This window comes from Coloeus monedula (assembly GCF_965178545.1).
Source record: "Coloeus monedula genome assembly, chromosome: 36".
In the NCBI taxonomy this organism is placed as follows: domain Eukaryota; kingdom Metazoa; phylum Chordata; class Aves; order Passeriformes; family Corvidae; genus Coloeus; species Coloeus monedula.
This window is the reverse complement of record NC_138816.1, coordinates 683077-700325: the sequence shown is the minus strand read 5'-3', so window position 1 is coordinate 700325 and position 17249 is coordinate 683077. Positions and strand designations below refer to the sequence as shown.

The following is a 17249-nucleotide window of genomic DNA, read 5'->3' as shown; positions in this document are numbered from 1 at the left end:
CTGGGGCCGCCTCCGAGCTCCGCCGCCGCCTCAGCGGGCTCCGGCCGCCGCCGCCGCTCCCGGGCCCGCACAGACGCTCCGCCAATGGCGCCTCTGCTGCGCCACGGCCGCCCTGCCGGCGGCTCCGGGCCCGTTCAGCTTGGTATTTATCGGGTTACAAGTTCCATATTCATTGAGTTTCCCAATCTGCCTATACATATTCATTACCTGGCCCCGCCCAGCCTCACCTCGTATTACAATGAGCCCAAAAGTCATTTACATCCGCGTTGCGCTTGCGCAGCGTTGTCTGGTGGTCGCGGGCAGGGGTCTCCGAGATGAAATAAGAGTCTTCCTCAGATGAAGTAAAGGGTCTTCCTCATCCTGAACTTTTCACCTTTCCTCCCTGCGCGTGCTCTTTATGTCCCTGGGCTGAGTCTACAAACTTCAAGAGTGGTTTGAGTTAGCTTTAGGTTAAAACCAGGATCTTTGGTCAAGATTCCTTCGCCTTTATCAATAGTCTCATATCTTCTCATCCTGCTTTGGTAGGCACAATAAGTGTTGGGCAAGCGGTATGCATTGCTCCTAACAAACCAATTCTTAGTAAATCATTTAATCTCTGCTTCCCCATCCCCCTGATTCCCCACCCCCGCTCTCGGCCTCGTGGGAACGTGAGGTGGGTTGGGTCTCATGAGCGGGACCAGCGATGGAGGGGCCAGGGGCACAGGAGGGACATGCAGGGTCTGCAGCCGGGGGGGACCCCGGCAGAGGGGGGGGGCCGATGCAACACAGATCAACGCGGGGGGGGAGCCGGGCACGGAGGAGGGACCGCGCGCAGGCAAAAAGCCACCAGTGCCACCACAGGGCTGCCACCATCTTGTATGAGCAGAGTGGGGGTGGGAGAATTAAAAATAAAAGCAGCAGCTGGGATTGTGTGTCTGACTCTGCTGCCGCCACGATCTTGGATCAAATTTGAAGTAGAGAAAACTGGAGAAGTAGGTACGGGGGGGAGGTCTGGGGCAGAACCCGAGATGGCCTGGCCAGCACCACGCTGGGCAGGTAACAAAGAAGATTGGGAGGAGGCAGGGAAACCGTGGTACCCCTGTGCACTCGGGCAGAATCCATCTCCCGGTCTCCCTTGAAGCAGGGCACAGGGAACAGGGATGCAGGGACAGATAAGCGATAAAGGGTTTTTTATACTGGGGTTAAAATTTCCCAACCATTCTCCAAGACTATGAACAGCTTTTGCTAGCTTGTAAAGCAAATAACCTTCTCCCAACATAAATAACCATTGCACAAAGTGTTTTAAATACTCATGAAATATTTTTATTAAATATTATTATTATTATGCTTAAATAACCATTGAACAAAATGTTTTAAACTTTCTGTGGTATAAAGATAATTTTCCCAAACAAGAACTGGGAGAGAAACTTCCTGCAGGAGACAACTCTGCCCCCATCTTCCCTCTCTTCCCAACCCTCGAGATAAAAGGAAATTAACAGAAAAGGATACAAAAGTGACCCATATTACCTTAGAGGGTCAAATAAAAGTCTCGAGGGTGGTCCGCTGACTTCAGACCAGCGTTCTCTTTCCCTAGAAGGTTGTTGGTCTCCCCCGCTGAGCCCCTGATAGAACTCAGAGGTTTCTTTGGGGCCATGGCTCCTTCAAAATGTGACTTGAGTCCAGAAACTACCGGAGACGGGGATGGTCCGAGGCCATCCACGTTGGGGCACCGTTTATTACTGTCTCTGTCCCGGCTTTGTGGGGCACACGTGGGCACGCACAGACGCACGGGTGGGTTCAGTAATACAGTCGGTAGCAGAGTCGAGAAGGGTACTTGCCTGCGTTCCTGCAGGAGCATTTATTGCTTCTACACTGTCGAAAGGTGCAGGGGCAAATACAAACATAATCCTGAAACTCACAGTTCTATCCAGGGATGGGGAAAAGACGGGACTAGGGAACGGGGACCAGTGGGGAAGCTGTGGGGGAGTGATGAGGGGTAGAGGCCAACAGCCAACCAGGGAATTCAACCTGGGGTAGATTAACCTAACAGAACCGTGCATCCTGGGAGAAGCCTTTTTGGTCACCCTAGCATAAAAAGGCTCTTATGGTACCAGGGACTTGTCTTACTGAGAACTCTCTGTCCCCTGTAATGTACGTTCACCGGCCACCACAGGTGGGAGCAGTGGGATGAGCTTGGCTGAATCTGCTGAATCTGAGAGAGAAGGGGCCGGCTCCGGCTCCGCTGCGTGGATCACTCAGGCAGTGATTTGTACCGGGATGAGAGAGGATCACAGTGTCACCCTGTCCCTGTCCCCATCCCACAGGATGGACCTGCCTGTGGAGCCCATGGAGAGAGCAGGAGCTGCTCTGGAATCTCACCTGATCCCACCCCAATCCTGCTGCAATCCTGCTCCATCCATCCCACACCAATCCTGCTCCATCCATCCCACACCAATCCCACTCCATCCATCCCACACCAATCCCACTCCATCCATCCCACCCCAATCCCGCTCCATCCATCCCACACCAACCCTGCTCCATCCATCCCACCTGATCCTGCTCCATCCATCCCACCTGATCCTGCTCCATCCATCCCACACCAATCCCACTCCATCCATCCCACCTGATCCCACTCCATCCATCCTTCCCCAATCCCCCTCTGGAATCCCACCCCAATCCCACTCCGTACCTGCAGTCAAGCCGTTGGTTCCCATGTCTTTTCCTGCAGAAAGAGAAGATCCATGAGATTCCAGCACAGATCACACACTGCGATTACCCCCAGGATCCATCCTGGGATTCGCACGGAGGGGATCCGGAGCCGGATCCACCGCTGGTACTCACCGGCTGGCGGGCTGTATCCATGCTTCTGCCTCCTCCCTGTGGAAATAAAGTGGGATCAGCACCTGTGGTGGGGGATTCCCGGAATGGTGCCGGGTGGATCCATGCCCCTTCCCAACCCCCATCCTGTGTCGACCCCATACCGGATTGGAGCTTCCAGATGATGAATCCGACGAGGAGAACGAGGATGACGATGGCAGCGATGACGGACACAGCGACCACCAGGGTGAGATTCCCGCCAGATTCCGGCTCTGGGAAACGCGGGACAGTGAGGAGGGGGAGAGGAATCCCCATTTGGGAATTCCCACATTCCCAATTCCCACACTCCCAGCCTCACCCCAGGCAAAGATCCCGGGCTCTGGCATTCCGGAATGCTCCACCCGGCACAGGTACTGCTCCCGCTCCTCCGGCCGCGCCTCGATCCTGGCCCAGGTGTGGAAGGTGCCGTCGCTGTTGGGAACGACCCCGCCCCACTCCGTCTCCTGATCCCGGATTTCATCCCCCTTCATCCAGCTGACCGCGATGGGCCTGGGGTAGAATCCGTAGGCGTGGCAGGACAAGATCAGCGTCCCAAATTCCTCTTTTCCGGACACGTGGACATCGGGGGGCTCTGGAATGGGACAACGGTGAGATGCATCCATGGAATTCCACGGGAATGGGATGGGGGTGAGATCCACCCATGGAATTCCCACAGGAATGGGACAGGGGTGAGATCCACCCATGGAATTCCCAAAGGAATGGGATAGGGGTGAGATCTGCCCATGGAATTCCCACAGGAATTCCCGTGTTCCCAGGTCCTCCATTCCCAAATCCCAGATTCCCACAGGAATTCTGCTCCCACCTTTGCGCTCCAGCGCCTCCCGCCCATATCCGACGTATTTCCGGAGCTCTTCCGGGCAGATGTGCTCCAGGTAATTCGTCCGTTGCTCCACCGTGACCCCGTCACTATTCCAGCGCCTCGTGGTGACCTGGGCAGCGCCGTCGGCCGGCACAAAGCCCTGGGATCCCGGCTCGAAGGAGAGGAAATCCCGCCCATCGTAACCATCCCGGCGGAATCCACGGACGCTCCCATCGGACAGGAGGTCACAGCCGTAATCGTACTGCAGTGTGTGGAGATCTGGGGGGGAATCAGACCCACAGAGACCCATGGAATTGTGTCCCAGCCCCACGGAGCCCCAGAGTCCAATGGAAACCCACAGATCCCATCCCAGCCCCTTGCAGCCCCATGGATCCACATCCCAAACCCAGGGATCACAAGAGATCCCATCTCAGCCCCACGGATCCCATCCAAGCCCCACGGATCCCATCTCAGCCCCACAGATCCCATTCCGGCCCCACAGATCCCAGCCCAGCCCCACAGATCCCATCCCAGCCCCACAGATCCCAGCCCATCCCCACAGACCCCAGCCCGGCCCCATTGATCCCATTCCAGCCCCACGGGTGCCATTCCAGCCCCACAGATCCCATTCCAGCCCCACGGATCCCATCTTGGCCCCACAGATCCCCAGCCCGGCCCCACAGATTCCCAGCCCCACGGATCCCATCCCAGCCCCACGGATCCCATCCCGGTCCCACAGATCCCATTCCAGCCACACAGATCCCATCCCGGCCCCACAGATCCCAGCCCAGCCCCACAGATCCCAGCCCAGCCCCACGGATCCCATCCCGGCCCCACAGATCCCATCCCAGCCCCACGGATCCCATCCCAGCCCCACAGATCCCAGCCCAGCCCCACGGATCCCATCCCAGCCCCACAGATCCCAGCCCAGCCCCACGGATCCCATCCCGGCCCCACAGATCCCATCCCAGCCCCACGGATCCCAGCCCAGCCCCACGGATCCCAGCCCAGCCCCACGGATCCCAGCCCAGCCCCACAGATTCCATCCCGGCCCCACAGATCCCAGCCCAGCCCCACGGATTCCATCCCAGCCCCGGCTCCCCCCACTCACCCCTGCTCTGGTTGTACCGGGCCCGCAGCGTCTCCAGGTTCACGGCACTGATCTGCTGGTTCCTCTTAGAGATCTCAGTCTGGCCATCCCAATATCCCGGCTCTGCTCCCTTCTCCATCCACGGCGTCAGCGGCCCATCCCGGCCCCGCTCGCTGTCGTAGCGCCGGAAGGGGATCCCATCCAGGAACCCCATGGCCATGAACTGGGGGAGCCCCGGGCCAGGCTCCGACACCGCCACGTACAGGTACCGCAGGGAGTGGAGGACTGGGGGAACACGGAGATTTGGGGGGTCGGGAGGGTTATGGATCAATGAAAGGGGAACTGGGAGAACTGGGAAGGGCTTGGGGATCTCATGACCCAGGAAAAGGGGATACAGGGAGTCCCCAGTGCCAGGGAAAGAGGAGTCATGAGGTGGGGAGACCTGGGATAGCCGGAATGGGGGGCTCGGGGGTCCTTGATGCAGAGGAAAGGGGGGGCTGGGGGCTGAGAAAAGCGGGAATGGGGGTCCAGGGGGTCTCAGGGTCAAGGAAAAGGGGGGGTCTGGGGACTGGGGAAGGCCGGGAAGGAAATATCGGGTGGGATTGGTGCAGGATAAAGGAGTGCAGGGCGGTCCCAGTGCCCGGGACTGGAAATTCAGGGGGGTCCCAGAGCCCAGAATCCCCCCTGGGACCCTCCCGGATCCCTGGGACCCCCATCAGAAAGCGCAGGAGGTGGAGAGCTGGGGGGACGCAGAGACTGGAGGGGTCTGGGGGTGTCCAAGGCTCAGGAAGCGGAACTGGGAAGGGTCCGAGGTTCAAGGAAGGGACTGGGAGAGGCGGGATGGGGGGTCCAGGGGGTCCCTGTGCCCACGAAAGGGGGTCCAGGGGTCCCCGCTGCGGAGGGAAGCGGGGTCTGGGTGCTGGGAAAGGCAGGAATGGGGGTGCAGGGGGTCCCTGGGACACGGGAAAGGGGGGCTGGGGCTGGGAGAGGCGGGCGGAGCCCGGGGCGAAGTTTGGGAGACGCGAAAGCCAAAGAGACCGAGGGAGCGCGGGGGGAGAGGAGGGGGGGAAAGGGGAATTCCAGGGAATTCAGCCGGATCCCACTGGATCCCCGCTGCCGCGACCCCCCTGGAGACCCCTGGGACGCCCAGGAGCCTCCGGGAGCCCCTTTCGGGAAGCGGTGGGAGTGGAAAACAGGGGGGACACGAAAATTTGGGAGATCTGGGGGATCCAAAAGCCGAGGAAAAGGGCGGGACTGGGGTCTGGGAAGGGCGGGATGCCCGAGAGATGGGGGTGCAGAGGGATCCCAGTCCCGGATAAGGGGGTGCAGGGGGTCCCGGTGCCCGGGAAAGGGGGTTCAGGGGAGCTTCCTTCCCGGAATTCGGGGTTCAGGGGGGTCCCGGTGCCCGAAAATGGGGGTTCAGGGGGGTCCTGATCCCCAGGAATGAGGATCAGGGGATTCCCTTCCCAGAATTCGGATTCGAGGGGGTCTCGGTACCCGAAAATGGAAGTTCAGGGGGGTCCCGGTGCCACATAAGGCGGTCCGGGGGTTCCCGGTGCTGGGGAAAGGGGTACAGGGGGGTCCCGGTGCCAGGAAATGAACCTTCAGGGGGGTCCCCGTGCTCGAGAGTGGGGGCTCAGTGGATTCTGACGCCCGGGAATGAGGGTCCAGGGGGATCCCCGTGCCCGGGAATGGCGGTTCAGGGGGGTCCCGGTGCCAGATAAGGGGGTACAGGGGGGTCCCGGTGCTGGGGAAGGGGGTGGAGGGGGGGTCACAGGACCAAAAATGGGGGTTCCGGGGGGTTCCTGTGCCCGGGAATGGGGGTTTAGGGGGTTCCTGGTGGCCGGAAATGGAAATTCAGGGGGTCCCAGTGCCGGGGGTCCCACTCACCTTTCGTCGCCCGCCCCGGGGTCCCCAGGAGCCCCAGGAGCCCCAAGAGCACCCCCAGACCCAGCGCTGGAGCCATCGCGCTGCTCCGCTCGGCCCCGCTCGGCCCCGCCCCAGCCCTGGCCCCGCCCCCAGCACCGCCTCCGGCCCCGCCATTGGCGCCGCTATTTCCTGCCGGCCAATGACGACTCGGATCCCAAGTGACGTCATCGGTCACTGGGCAGATCGCGGTCTCGCAGGTTGGGACGCGGAAGCGAAGGAGACCGAGGGAGCGCGGGGGGGGAAGGGGAGGGGCTGGGAAAAGGGGAATTCCTCTGGATCCCTCTGGATCCCCGCTGCGACCCCCCTGGAGCCCTCTGGGACCCCCTTTTGGGAAGCGCCGGGAGTGGAGAACTGGGGGGACACGGAAATTTGGGAGACCTGGGGGGTCCAAAGGTGAAGGAAAAGGGCGGGTCTGGGGTCTGGGGAAGGGCGGGATGCCCTGGAAGGGGTGCAGGGGGTCCCAGTCCCGGATAAGGGGGTGCAGGGGGTCCCAGAACACGTGAAGGGGATACAGGAGGGGGTCCCAGTCACGGATAAGGAGGTGCAGCGGTGCCCCAGTACCCTGAAATGGGGGTTCAGGGGCTCCCAGGTCAAGGAAAGCGGGGTGAGGGCACTGGGAGAGGCGGGATGGGGAATCCGGTGGATCCCAGTGCCCAGGAAAGGGGGTGAGGGCACTGGGAGAGGCGGGATGGGGGATCCGGTGGATCCCAGTGCCCAGGAAAGGAGGTCCAGGGATCCCCGGTGTTGAGGAAAAAGGGGGCTGGGGGCTGGGAAAGGCAGGAATGGGGGTGCAGGAGGTCCCTGGATCAGGGAAAAGTGGGGGCTGGGGGCTGGGAGAGGGGAGGGCCGGGAAAGGGGGTGCGGGGGGCACTGGTGCAGGATAAGGGGTTCAGGGGGTCCTGGTGCCAGATAAAGGGATGCAGGGGGGTCCCAGTCCCCCGGAAAAGGGGGTCGGGGGCTTCCCCTCCTGGGATTCGGGGTTCAAAGGGGTCCCGGTGCCCAGAAATGGAGGGTCGGGGGGTGCTGATGCCCACGAGTCGGAGTTCAGGGCGGTGCCCGAGCCCACAAATTGGGGTGGGGGCTGTTCTAGTGCCCGGAAAGGGACATTCAGGGGGGTCCCCGTGCCCAGGAAATGGGGTTCGGGGGGGGGGGGGCTCCCTTCCCGGGTTTCGGGGTTCAGGGGGATCCCGGTGCCGGGAGATGGGGGTGCAGGGGGGTCTCTGTGCCCAGGAATGGGGGTGCAGGGGGGTCCCGGTGCCGGATAAGGGGGTGCAGGGGGGTCCCTGTACCCTGAAATGGGGGTTCAGGGGAGTTTCCTTCCCGGAATTCGGGGTTCAGGGGGGTCCCGGTGCCCAGGAATTGGGGGTTCAGGGGGTCCCCGAGATGGGGAATTGGTCTCGGTTCCCCTGAAATGGAGATCCAGAGGAGTCCCTGTACCCAGGAATGGGGGGCTCAGGGGAGTTCTATTCCCGGAAATCGGGGTTCAGGGGGGGTCTCTGTGCCCAGGAATGGGGGTGCAGGAGGGTCCCGGTGCTGGGAATGGGGGTTCAGGCGGGTCCCGGTGCCCAGGAATGGGGGTTCAGAGGGGTCTCTCTGCCCAGGAATGGGGGTGCAGGGCGGTTCCGGTGCCGGGGCAGGCGCCGGGCAGATCCCGCTGCCGCAGCTTGGGAGACGCGAAAGTGACCGAGGGAGCTGGGGGGGGGGGGGGGAGGGGACGGGGACAAAAGGGGAATTCCCGGGAATTCAGCTGGATCCCACTGGATCCGCGCTGCGACCCCCCTGGGACCCCGCGACAACCGCTTGGGACCCCCTGGGACCCGCCGGGACCCCCTGGGACACGTGAAGGGGGTACAGGAGGGGGTCCCAGTCCCAGATAAGGGGGTGCAGGGGGTCCCGGTACCCTGAAATGGGGGTTCAGGGGAGTTCCCTTCCCGGGAATCGGGGTTCAGGGGGGTCCCGGTGCCGGATAAGGGGGTTCAGGGGGGTCCCGATCCCCAGGAATGGGGGACCAGGGGATTCCCTTCCCAGAATTCGGATTATCGGCACCCGAAAATGGAAGTTCAGTGGGGTCCCGGTGCCACATAAGGTGGTCCGGGGGTTCCCGGTGCTGGGGAAGGGGGGACAGGGAGGTCCCCATGCCAGGAAATGAACGTTCAGGGGGGTCCGCGTGCTCGGGAATGGGGGCTCAGTGGATTCTGACGCCCGGGAATGAGGGTCCAGGGGGATCCCCATGCCCGGGAATGGCGGTTCAGGGGGATCCCGGTGCCAGATAAGGGGGGACAGGGGGGTCCCGATGCTGGGGAAGGGGATGGAGGGGGGACACAGGACCAAAAATGGGGGTGCCGGGGGAGTCCCGTGCCCGGGAATGGGGGTTTAGGGGGTTCCCGGTGCCGGGGAATTGCGGTTCAGGGGGGTCCCGGTGGCCGGAAATGGAGGTTCAGGGGGGTCCCGGTGCCCGGGAATTGCGATTCAGGGGGGTCCCGGTGCCGGGGGTCCCACTCACCTTTCGTCGCTTCCCCCGGGGCCCCCAGGAGCCCCAGGAGCCCCAAGAGCACCCCCAGACCCAGCGCTGGAGCCATCGCAGCCGTCACCGAGCGCAGCTGTGGCGCAGTTTGGGAAACGCGAAAGCGAAAGTGACCGAGGGAGCGCGGGGGTGGAGGAGAAAAGGGGGAATTCCAGGGAATTCACCTGGATCCCCTCCCCGAACCCTCCCCGGCCACGCCCTGCGGGACCCCTGTGCCGGGCTGGGCTGAACTCCCGGGCCCTGCGGCCAAACTCTGCCTGGAACCCGCTGGGTTCGGCCCAAAGCGGGGAAAGCTCCGGGACCCGCAGATCCATTTTGTCCTGCGGGTGCGGGGCCCCACCCCCGAGGGAGCAGGACTGGGCACTGTGACCCCAATCCCGTATTCTGAATCTCCTTCTCTCTCTCCTATCCTTTCCCTTTCCTTTGGGTGATCACAAATCCCAGAGCGGCTGCAGAGCCCCATGCCCAGTTCGGGTTTCCCAGCAAAGGGAGGCCTGGGGCTGAGGTGCCCTGGGATAGCCGGGAATGAGGGGTCCATGGGTCCCCGGGGTCAGGGAAAAGGGGGATCCAGCGGCTGGGAGAGGTGGATACCCGGAAAGGGGGGTCAGGGGGCTGTTGTTGCGGGTTCAGGGGCTGCAGGGGGGTCCCGGAGCTGGGGAAGGAGATGCAGGGGGGTCCCAGTGCCCAGGAATGGGGCAGGGGGGAGCAGGATCTGGGAAATGGTGGCAGCTGCTGGGCAGGGACCAGGACAGAGAGGGACAGGCTGGGATGGGATGGGACAGACTGGGACACTGGGATACACCAGGACCGGGACCAGAAGCCAGGGGGAGCAGAACTGGGGCACCAGGGATCATACTGGGATATACTGGGACCACACTGAGGGCTATTGGAAGCATGCTGAGAGCAACTGGGTGTTCCTGGGATATAGTGGGCATGACTGGGATCATCCTGGGACTGACTGGAATCCTACTGGGAGTGACTGGAACCATAGTGGTGGTGAAAGGACACAATTGGAAAAATGCAAGGGGCAACTGGGATCATCCTGGGAGCAGCTGGCCCATGCTGGGGTCATACTGGGATCATACTGGGAGTGACAGGATCATACTTGGAACGACTGGGATCATACTGGGGGTGACAGGGATCAAACCAGATTCATAATGGAAGGGTCTGGAGGCTACTGGGATCATACTGGGGTGACCAGACTCATACTGGGAGCAACTGGGGCCACAATGGGGGCAAATGGCATCATAGAAGATATGACTGGGTTCATACTGGAAGTGACTGGGGCCACAGCGAACTCTTACTGAGAGGGACTGAGAGTGAAATGAACCATACTGGGCATGACTGGGAGCAACTGGGATCATGTTGGGGGCAACTGGGATCCTATTGGGAGTGATTTGGAACATACTGGGAGTGACCGGGATCATACTGGGGGTGACTGGGAAGCACCGCTGAGGCGGCGGCGGAGCTCGGAGGCGGCCCCAGCGCAGGTGGGAGCCGCGCTCGGTTCTGGCGGGGCTCGGGGCTGGCTGCGGGCGGAGGGGGCGGCAGGGGGCTGTGGCGGCTTCGTTGTGCCGTGTGGGCGCCGTGTTGGCCCTGGCGTGAGGGCGCTGCGGGAGCGGCTGCCCGCGGTCTCCTTCCCGCTGCTGCCTCGGCAGGAGCCGGTGCCGGAGCAGCGCTGGCTCGTCCCAGCTGCTGTGGGTAGGACAGAGGTGGCTGCCCCGTCCGCGGACGCTGCGCTGGGGCCGCCTCCGAGCTCCGCCGCCGCCTCAGCGGGCTCCGGCCGCCGCCGCCGCTCCCGGGCCCGCACAGACGCTCCGCCAATGGCGCCTCTGCTGCGCCACGGCCGCCCTGCCGGCGGCTCCGGGCCCGGGCTGCTCCCCGCTCCGACCAATCAGCGCGCCAGAACCACGACTGACGGCAGCACCGCCCAATCGGAGCGAGGGGCGGGCTCTGCACACGGCACGGAACCCCCTCCCTTTCCCCGCACTCCGCCATTTCTCGGAAACCTTGGCTGAGGAGCGTTCTTGGCGCTGGGCCCGGCCCGGGCTGGAGGCCACGGAGCTGCTGCTGCCCTGAACCGCCCGGAGCTCCGTGTGACCGGGAGCTGAAGGCGCTGGGAGCTGCGGGTGAGTCCGGGATGGAGCAGGGACCCACCTGCAGCCCCGGCAGGAGCCCGGGCCGGAGCAGGGGATGCCTGAGAGAGCCCCGAGCCCGTGGGAAGCCCCTGCAGAGCCGTGGAAGTGGCTCCTGGCGGGACTCGTGAGGCCGTGGGGGATCCCCGCTGGAGCAGCCCGCTCCTGAGGGACTGTGTCCCGCGGCAGGGACCCCAGGCTGGAGCAGGACAAGGATTCCTGTCCCTGAGGGGGAGGCAGTGACATGACCTGAGTGTGACCCCCATCCCCTGTGCCCCTGGGTGGGGAGGAGGGAGGGAATGGGGGATAAAGAGAAGCTCGGAAGAGGTCGGGGGAAGGTGTTACTTTTAGGATGCTTTTCACTTTTCATTCTCCTGTTGTGATTTGTTTGATAATAAATCCAATTCATTTCCCCAAGCCGAGTGTGTTATTTCCATGAGTGATCTTTCCCTACTCTTGTGCTGACCCTGCCGCCTTTCCTGGTGTGTTCTGTTCCCTGCCCAGGTTGAGGGGGGCAGAGACAGAGCGGGTTTGGTGGCCCCGGGCACCCAGCCGGGCCCAGCCCAGCCCAGTAATCGGTGCAATAATTCAGTCCAGCATTAACCAGCTGCAGGGAGGGTCCGGCTGTGCTCACAGGCAGTTACAGAAGTACCAACTGGGCAAAATGGGACACAGTGAGAGGAGGGACGTGGTGCCAGTGGGTGCAATTGCCTTCCTCCGAGCTGGCAGGGAGTGGATGGAGGATCAAGGCTGGAGACGTGGAAGGCAGCAGGGATGGCCGTGGGTCAGCTGTGGATTTTGCTTTCCAGGTCATTAGAGTGAAAGGAAGCAGCACAAAATCTGTCATGGAAAGGAGAGGAGAGAGAGCAGGTGGCGGTGGGGATCGCTGCCAGTGTGGACTCGGCTCATCCACGTGGATTGCAAACGCTGACAGACACCGAGCCCCGACAGACGCCCATCACTGACTCTGTCGTACCCCGATGGATCCGACGGGGGCTGGAAGCTCCATCCAGCAGCTCGGTGCCTGCTCCGCTCTCACATCTGCAACCCCGGGATGGACCGTGGGGTCTGGAATCATCTCCATTCTGGGCTGCAGAGCTGCTGCTTGGAGGTCTCAGGGGATCCTTAAGCCCTTCGTGCTGCTCCGAGCTCCCGAGGGCTCCTCGAGGGTTTCTAGGCTTGAATCCCGCCCCAGATCTGTTGTTGGGTTTAACAACAAACTCTACAGCAACGCCGTGCCCTGTGGCAGCAGCCGGTGCCGGGACAGCCCCGGGAGCCGGGCTAATGCCCGGCCGTGCCCAGGAGGGACCGAGGGCAGGGGAGTTCAGGAGGAGCCCCCGCGCCCCTCACTGCGGGCGGCGGGAACGGCCCGAAAGAGCGAGGGCTGCGAGGGCTCCGGGGCTGAGGAGGCTGCGGGAGCTGCTCGCCCCGGCCGGGGAACGTTCGAGCCGGCCCCGGGCGGGTTGAGCTCCGGCCGGTGACGCTGCGAGACCCGAGAGGGCAGGGAAGAGAAGAACGGGCCAGCGCCCGATGGGCAGCTTTCGCCGTCACTCCTCGTCCGTCGCTGGCCGGAACGGAGCAGAGGAGAGCTGGTTTAAGGGGACGGCAACCACGGCAGAGCCGCGAGTGAGTTCAGCGCTCGGTTCTGGCGGGGCTCGGGGCTGGCTGCGGGCGGAGGGGGCGGCAGGGGGCTGTGGCGGCTTCGTTGTGCCGTGTGGGCGCCGTGTTGGCCCTGGCGTGAGGGCGCTGCGGGAGCGGCTGCCCGCGGTCTCCTTCCCGCTGCTGCCTCGGCAGGAGTGATGAGCGGGAAAGACTCCGCTACTGGAATAAGTAGTACAGGAGGTGTGTTTATTCCAGCGCTGGGACGCACGGGGGATCGCTCCTCCAAAGCCATGCGTGCCGACAGCTGCGTTCAGCTTGGTATTTATCGGGTTACAAGTTCCATATTCATTGAGTTTCCCAATCTGCCTATACATATTCATTACCTGGCCCCGCCCAGCCTCACTTCGTATTACAATGAGCCCAAAAGTCATTTACACCCGCGTTGCGCTTGCGCAGCGTTGTCTGGTGGTCGCGGGCAGGGGTCTCCGAGATGAAATAAGAGTCTTCCTCAGATGAAGTAAAGGGTCTTCCTCATCCCGAACTTTTCACCTTTCCTCCCTGCGCGTGCTCTTTATGTCCCTGGGCTAAGTGCAAACTTCAAGAGTGGTTTGAGTTAGCTTTAGGTTAAAACCAGGATCTTTGGTCAAGATTCCTTCGCCTTTATCAATAGTCTCATATCTTCTCATCCTGCTTTGGTAGGCACAATAAGTGTTGGGCAATCTGTATGCATTGCTCCTAACAAACCAATTCTTAGTGAATCATTTACTCTCTGCTTCCCCATCCCCCTGATTCAGGAGCACGGTGCTAATAATGCCAAGGTTTTGGTTCAATCCCCACGCGGGCCGTTCCCTTAAGAGCTGGACTCGGTGACCCTCGTGGGTCCCGTCCAACTCAGAGGATTCTGTGATTCTGTGAAGTGGCCTTGTGTGACCCCCGGCACTGTTACGGTGCCAATGCTGCTGCTACTGTTGGCTTTCTTACTATTTTATGAATTTTTGTCATGGGTAAGGCACAGCATTATTGTATTCCATATCTGTGCCCAAAATATGTTACTTTTAGAATCAGCATCGTGCCAGAACGGGAATATCCGGGCAGGTGGGGATGGAGCTGCTCCCTTTGTAAGCGGAGCCCAGAAGCTGAGAGCTTTGTGTCTGTCCTGGCAGCGTCTGCTGAAGGTGGAGGCTGCGCTTTGGAGGAAGTTGCTTTGGGCTCGGTTACAGCAGCCACACGAGCACAGCTCCTCTCTCGCCACCAGGCTGCAGGAAGGGCACAGGCGGGGAAGGGCGGCACTGAGCCGGCACCGCCCTCTGAGCCTGGGGCTCCCGCAGGGCCGGGACCAGCCGGGGCCCCTCATCGGGGTCCTTCCAACCGGCCTTCGCCGTGGTTGTAAAACTGTTCCTGAGGCTCCTGCGGAAGGGTTTTTCAGCACTGCTGATGCCTCGGGAGCAAGGTGCTGGTTGTACTGAGCGGGGAGGTGCCAGCTGTGGGCTGGAGGAGAGGGAATTCTGCTCCGTTCGCGGGGTTGTGAATGAAGCCCCGGATCCCCAGGCCGCATCAGGAACCGGGGACATCCAGAAAAGAACCCTCGGAGGATTTCTGGGTGAGTGCAGGGCCAGCGCTGTGGCCCGTAGGGAGGGGCAGTGTCAGCCCAGGAGCACAGGGCCGGCAGGGCTGTGGCTGTTCCCAGGGCTCTGGGAGAGGCCTCGTGGTTTGCAGTGGCCGGGCCCAACGCCCCCGGCTGCCCCCAGCCCTGGGCAGTTCTCCTGCCACAGGCTGGCCCCTGGCCCTGGCCCTGGCCAGTGCCTCCAGCGGCTCTTTCCCGCTCCAGGTGAGTGGTTCAGATCCCATCCCCTGTCACGCTGCTGGTTCTGCTGCTCCTGGTCCTGGCTTTGGGGGTGGCCTTGGCTGTGCAGTCAGGTAAGGGCGGGGCAGCTGCCTCGGCCCAGCCCCCCCGGGGCAGAGCGGGGTCCCCGCTCCCTGTGCAGGGTGATCCTCGGACCTTCTCCCCTTCGCTGTCCAGCAGGAAGCTGTGGTAAAACTCCAGTTACCCCAGTTGCACCTGTGGCTCTGGTGCTGCTGGCCTGTCCCAAGGGCTGGGTCGGGTACCGCGGGGTCTGTGACTTCCTCTCGAGGGATCAGGGGACCTGGGGTCAGGGTCAGGCTCGGTGCTCCGAGCTGGGGGCCTCCCTGGCCGTGCTCAAGGATGAGGAAATGGTGAGTGAGGGGCCGTGGGGGCTGTGGGGTGGCAGAGGGGAGCCTGGGGGGCTCCTGGGCCGGGCTCGGTGCTTGTGGGGCCGGGGGTGCAGCCCTGCCCCGGGGCCTCGCAGGGAAGGAGCCCCGGGGCGTGGGGCAGCCCTGGGTGTGTGTCCCCCCGAGGGGCCGGGGCAGCTCCCACTGCCGCTCCTCTCTCCTTCCCAGGAGTTCCCCTTCCCCTCTGTGGGAGCGCACATCCCTGCCTCGGGCTGCGCAGGCGGGGCCAGGGGCTGCCCTGGGGGGACGGCAGCAGCTTCAACTCCTCGTGAGTGCCGGGGAGCCGGGCAGGGCCTGGGGGGCACGGGGGCACAACGTGTCCGCCTGTGCTGCCAGCGCTGCCTCTGCTCCTCCTTGCAGGGTCGAGGTCCTGGGCGATGCAGAGTGTGCGTTCCTTGGAGAGGGTGAACTCAGGAGCGGGACCTGCTCAAATCCGCGGCCGTATCTCTGCAGCAGGGCCCAAACTGCCCCGTGACGGGGGATGCAGAGAGGACCTTCTCCCTGCTGGGCAGGTTCAGCTTCGCCTCTTCCCCCCCAGCACGGGGATGTCCTTCCTCAGCCGCAGCGTCTGCCTTGCACTGGCTCTCAGGGTCACCTCAGTGCCACTTTGCAGGGTCACCTCGGTGCCTGGTCTCCAGGAGATGAAGCTGCAGGAAGAGGAGATGATGTGGAAGCTGATGTGTGGCTGCCTGGGCTGCAGCTGGGGGTTTCTTGCTCCTTCTTGGACCATCCCAGAACTGATCCTGTTTCTGTAACGCCACATATAGAGTAACCCTGTAGATGGATGGATAGATATAGATAGATATGGATATAGATGAAGATAGGTGTAAAACCTGGGCTTCCCCAGGAATGTGCCCTTGGCTGGGGCACGCTGCCAGTGATGCCAAGGTTGTGATTTGACCCCACGGGGCCCATTCCCTTTAGAGTTGGACTCCACGATCCTTGTGGGTTCCTTCCAGCTCAGAGGATTCTGTGAGTCTGTGAAATGGCCTTGTGTGACCCCCACCAGCACTCACAGGGCCAATGTTGCGGTTGTGGTTGTTCACCCAGTTATTGTTACTTTTGCATGAAATGCTTGTGCAGTGCCCCCGCTGTCCCTTGTGTCTCCTGGGCACCGACAGCCCCGGCCCTTGCCCTGCTCCCCCTCCCACGTTCCATCCCGGCTGGCGGAGCCTTGGAGCTGCCGTGGGGCTGCCCCGGGGGCTGCGGCCCGAGCCGGGGCCCCTTCCCAGTGCTCCCAGTCTGCCCATCCAGCCTGGAGCAGCCAGCGAGGGCTTCAGCTGGGGCGGCAGAGAGGCGCTGCTGGGGGGTCCCAGCTCCGCTTGGCTTGGGCTGTTCTTCCCAAGCTGGGCATAAACGACTTTGGGAGTTTTCTACCAGAAATCTCCCTCTCCTCCTGCGCTCTGCCCAAGGGGTTTGGGGCCATTTTCCCTTTTTGGGGGAAATCAAAGCGATGCACAGAGCCCTGGCAGGATAGGGCAGCCCTGCAGCCCCTGAGCCTGTGCTGGCCTGTGCATAGTAGAGGAGCAAAGCAGCTCAGGGATAATTAAACAGCGATTAAGTAATAATTACTTTGCCAAATAAATTGCTCTGAATTAGGGGGTAGGAGAAATGAGGTCCCAGGGCTTCCCGCTGAGCCGGTGCCACTCCACACCCAGGGCTGGGAAAGCCTGGGCTGGGAGCTCCACAGAACAATTTGTGTCTATTTTCGGATACCTCTGGCTTTTCATTGATCAACTCTCAACGTTTTATTTCTCCTTCAATGATATTTTATTGATTCTCACCTCTCAGAGATCAGGACCAACCTCTTGATCTTTTCTTTTCACCATTTTATGGGGTGAGGAGGGGTTTTTCTCTTGCAGTAGCTCCTGCCACAGCTCCTTCTCCTTTCCTCTGTGGGAAGCTGCCCCGTATCCCGATTTTCCTTCCTCTGGAGACAAAATCCCACCACCCCCCCAGCCCCTCGGTGCCCCTCCCCGGGGTGTCAGGGCTGCAGAGGGGGCAGGAAGCTCCGGTCCCGCTGCCACTCACGCCCCACCCCGGGCCAGCGCCAGCGCTCAGAGG

The 17249-nt window shown here is 62.3% G+C and overlaps 1 protein-coding gene across 6 annotated transcripts; it reads right to left on the bottom strand.

Annotated features, from left to right (window-relative positions):
- Positions 1 to 232: 232 nt before the first annotated feature.
- LOC309584120 (class I histocompatibility antigen, F10 alpha chain-like) lies at positions 233 to 9290 on the bottom strand (the record flags this gene model as incomplete). Of its 6 annotated transcripts, XR_014227199.1 has the most annotated exons (9): positions 6636 to 6729; positions 4767 to 5030; positions 3659 to 3934; positions 3155 to 3427; positions 2961 to 3068; positions 2821 to 2856; positions 2669 to 2701; positions 1507 to 1846; positions 233 to 421 (listed from the first exon to the last, which is right to left on the bottom strand). XR_014227199.1 is itself a non-coding variant. In XM_082300057.1 (8 exons), exons 1-8 carry the CDS (start codon positions 6709 to 6711, stop codon positions 1716 to 1718), a joined length of 1197 nt encoding a protein of 398 aa, XP_082156183.1. In that variant the 5' UTR covers positions 6712 to 6729. The 6 variants fall into 6 exon arrangements, 5 of the variants coding, with proteins under 5 accessions (XP_082156183.1, XP_082156184.1, XP_082156185.1 ...); XM_082300057.1 differs by lacking the exon at positions 233 to 421 and having other exon boundaries at positions 1346 to 1846; XM_082300058.1 differs by lacking the exon at positions 233 to 421 and having other exon boundaries at positions 1346 to 1825.
- Between the last annotated feature and the right edge of the window lie 7959 nt (positions 9291 to 17249).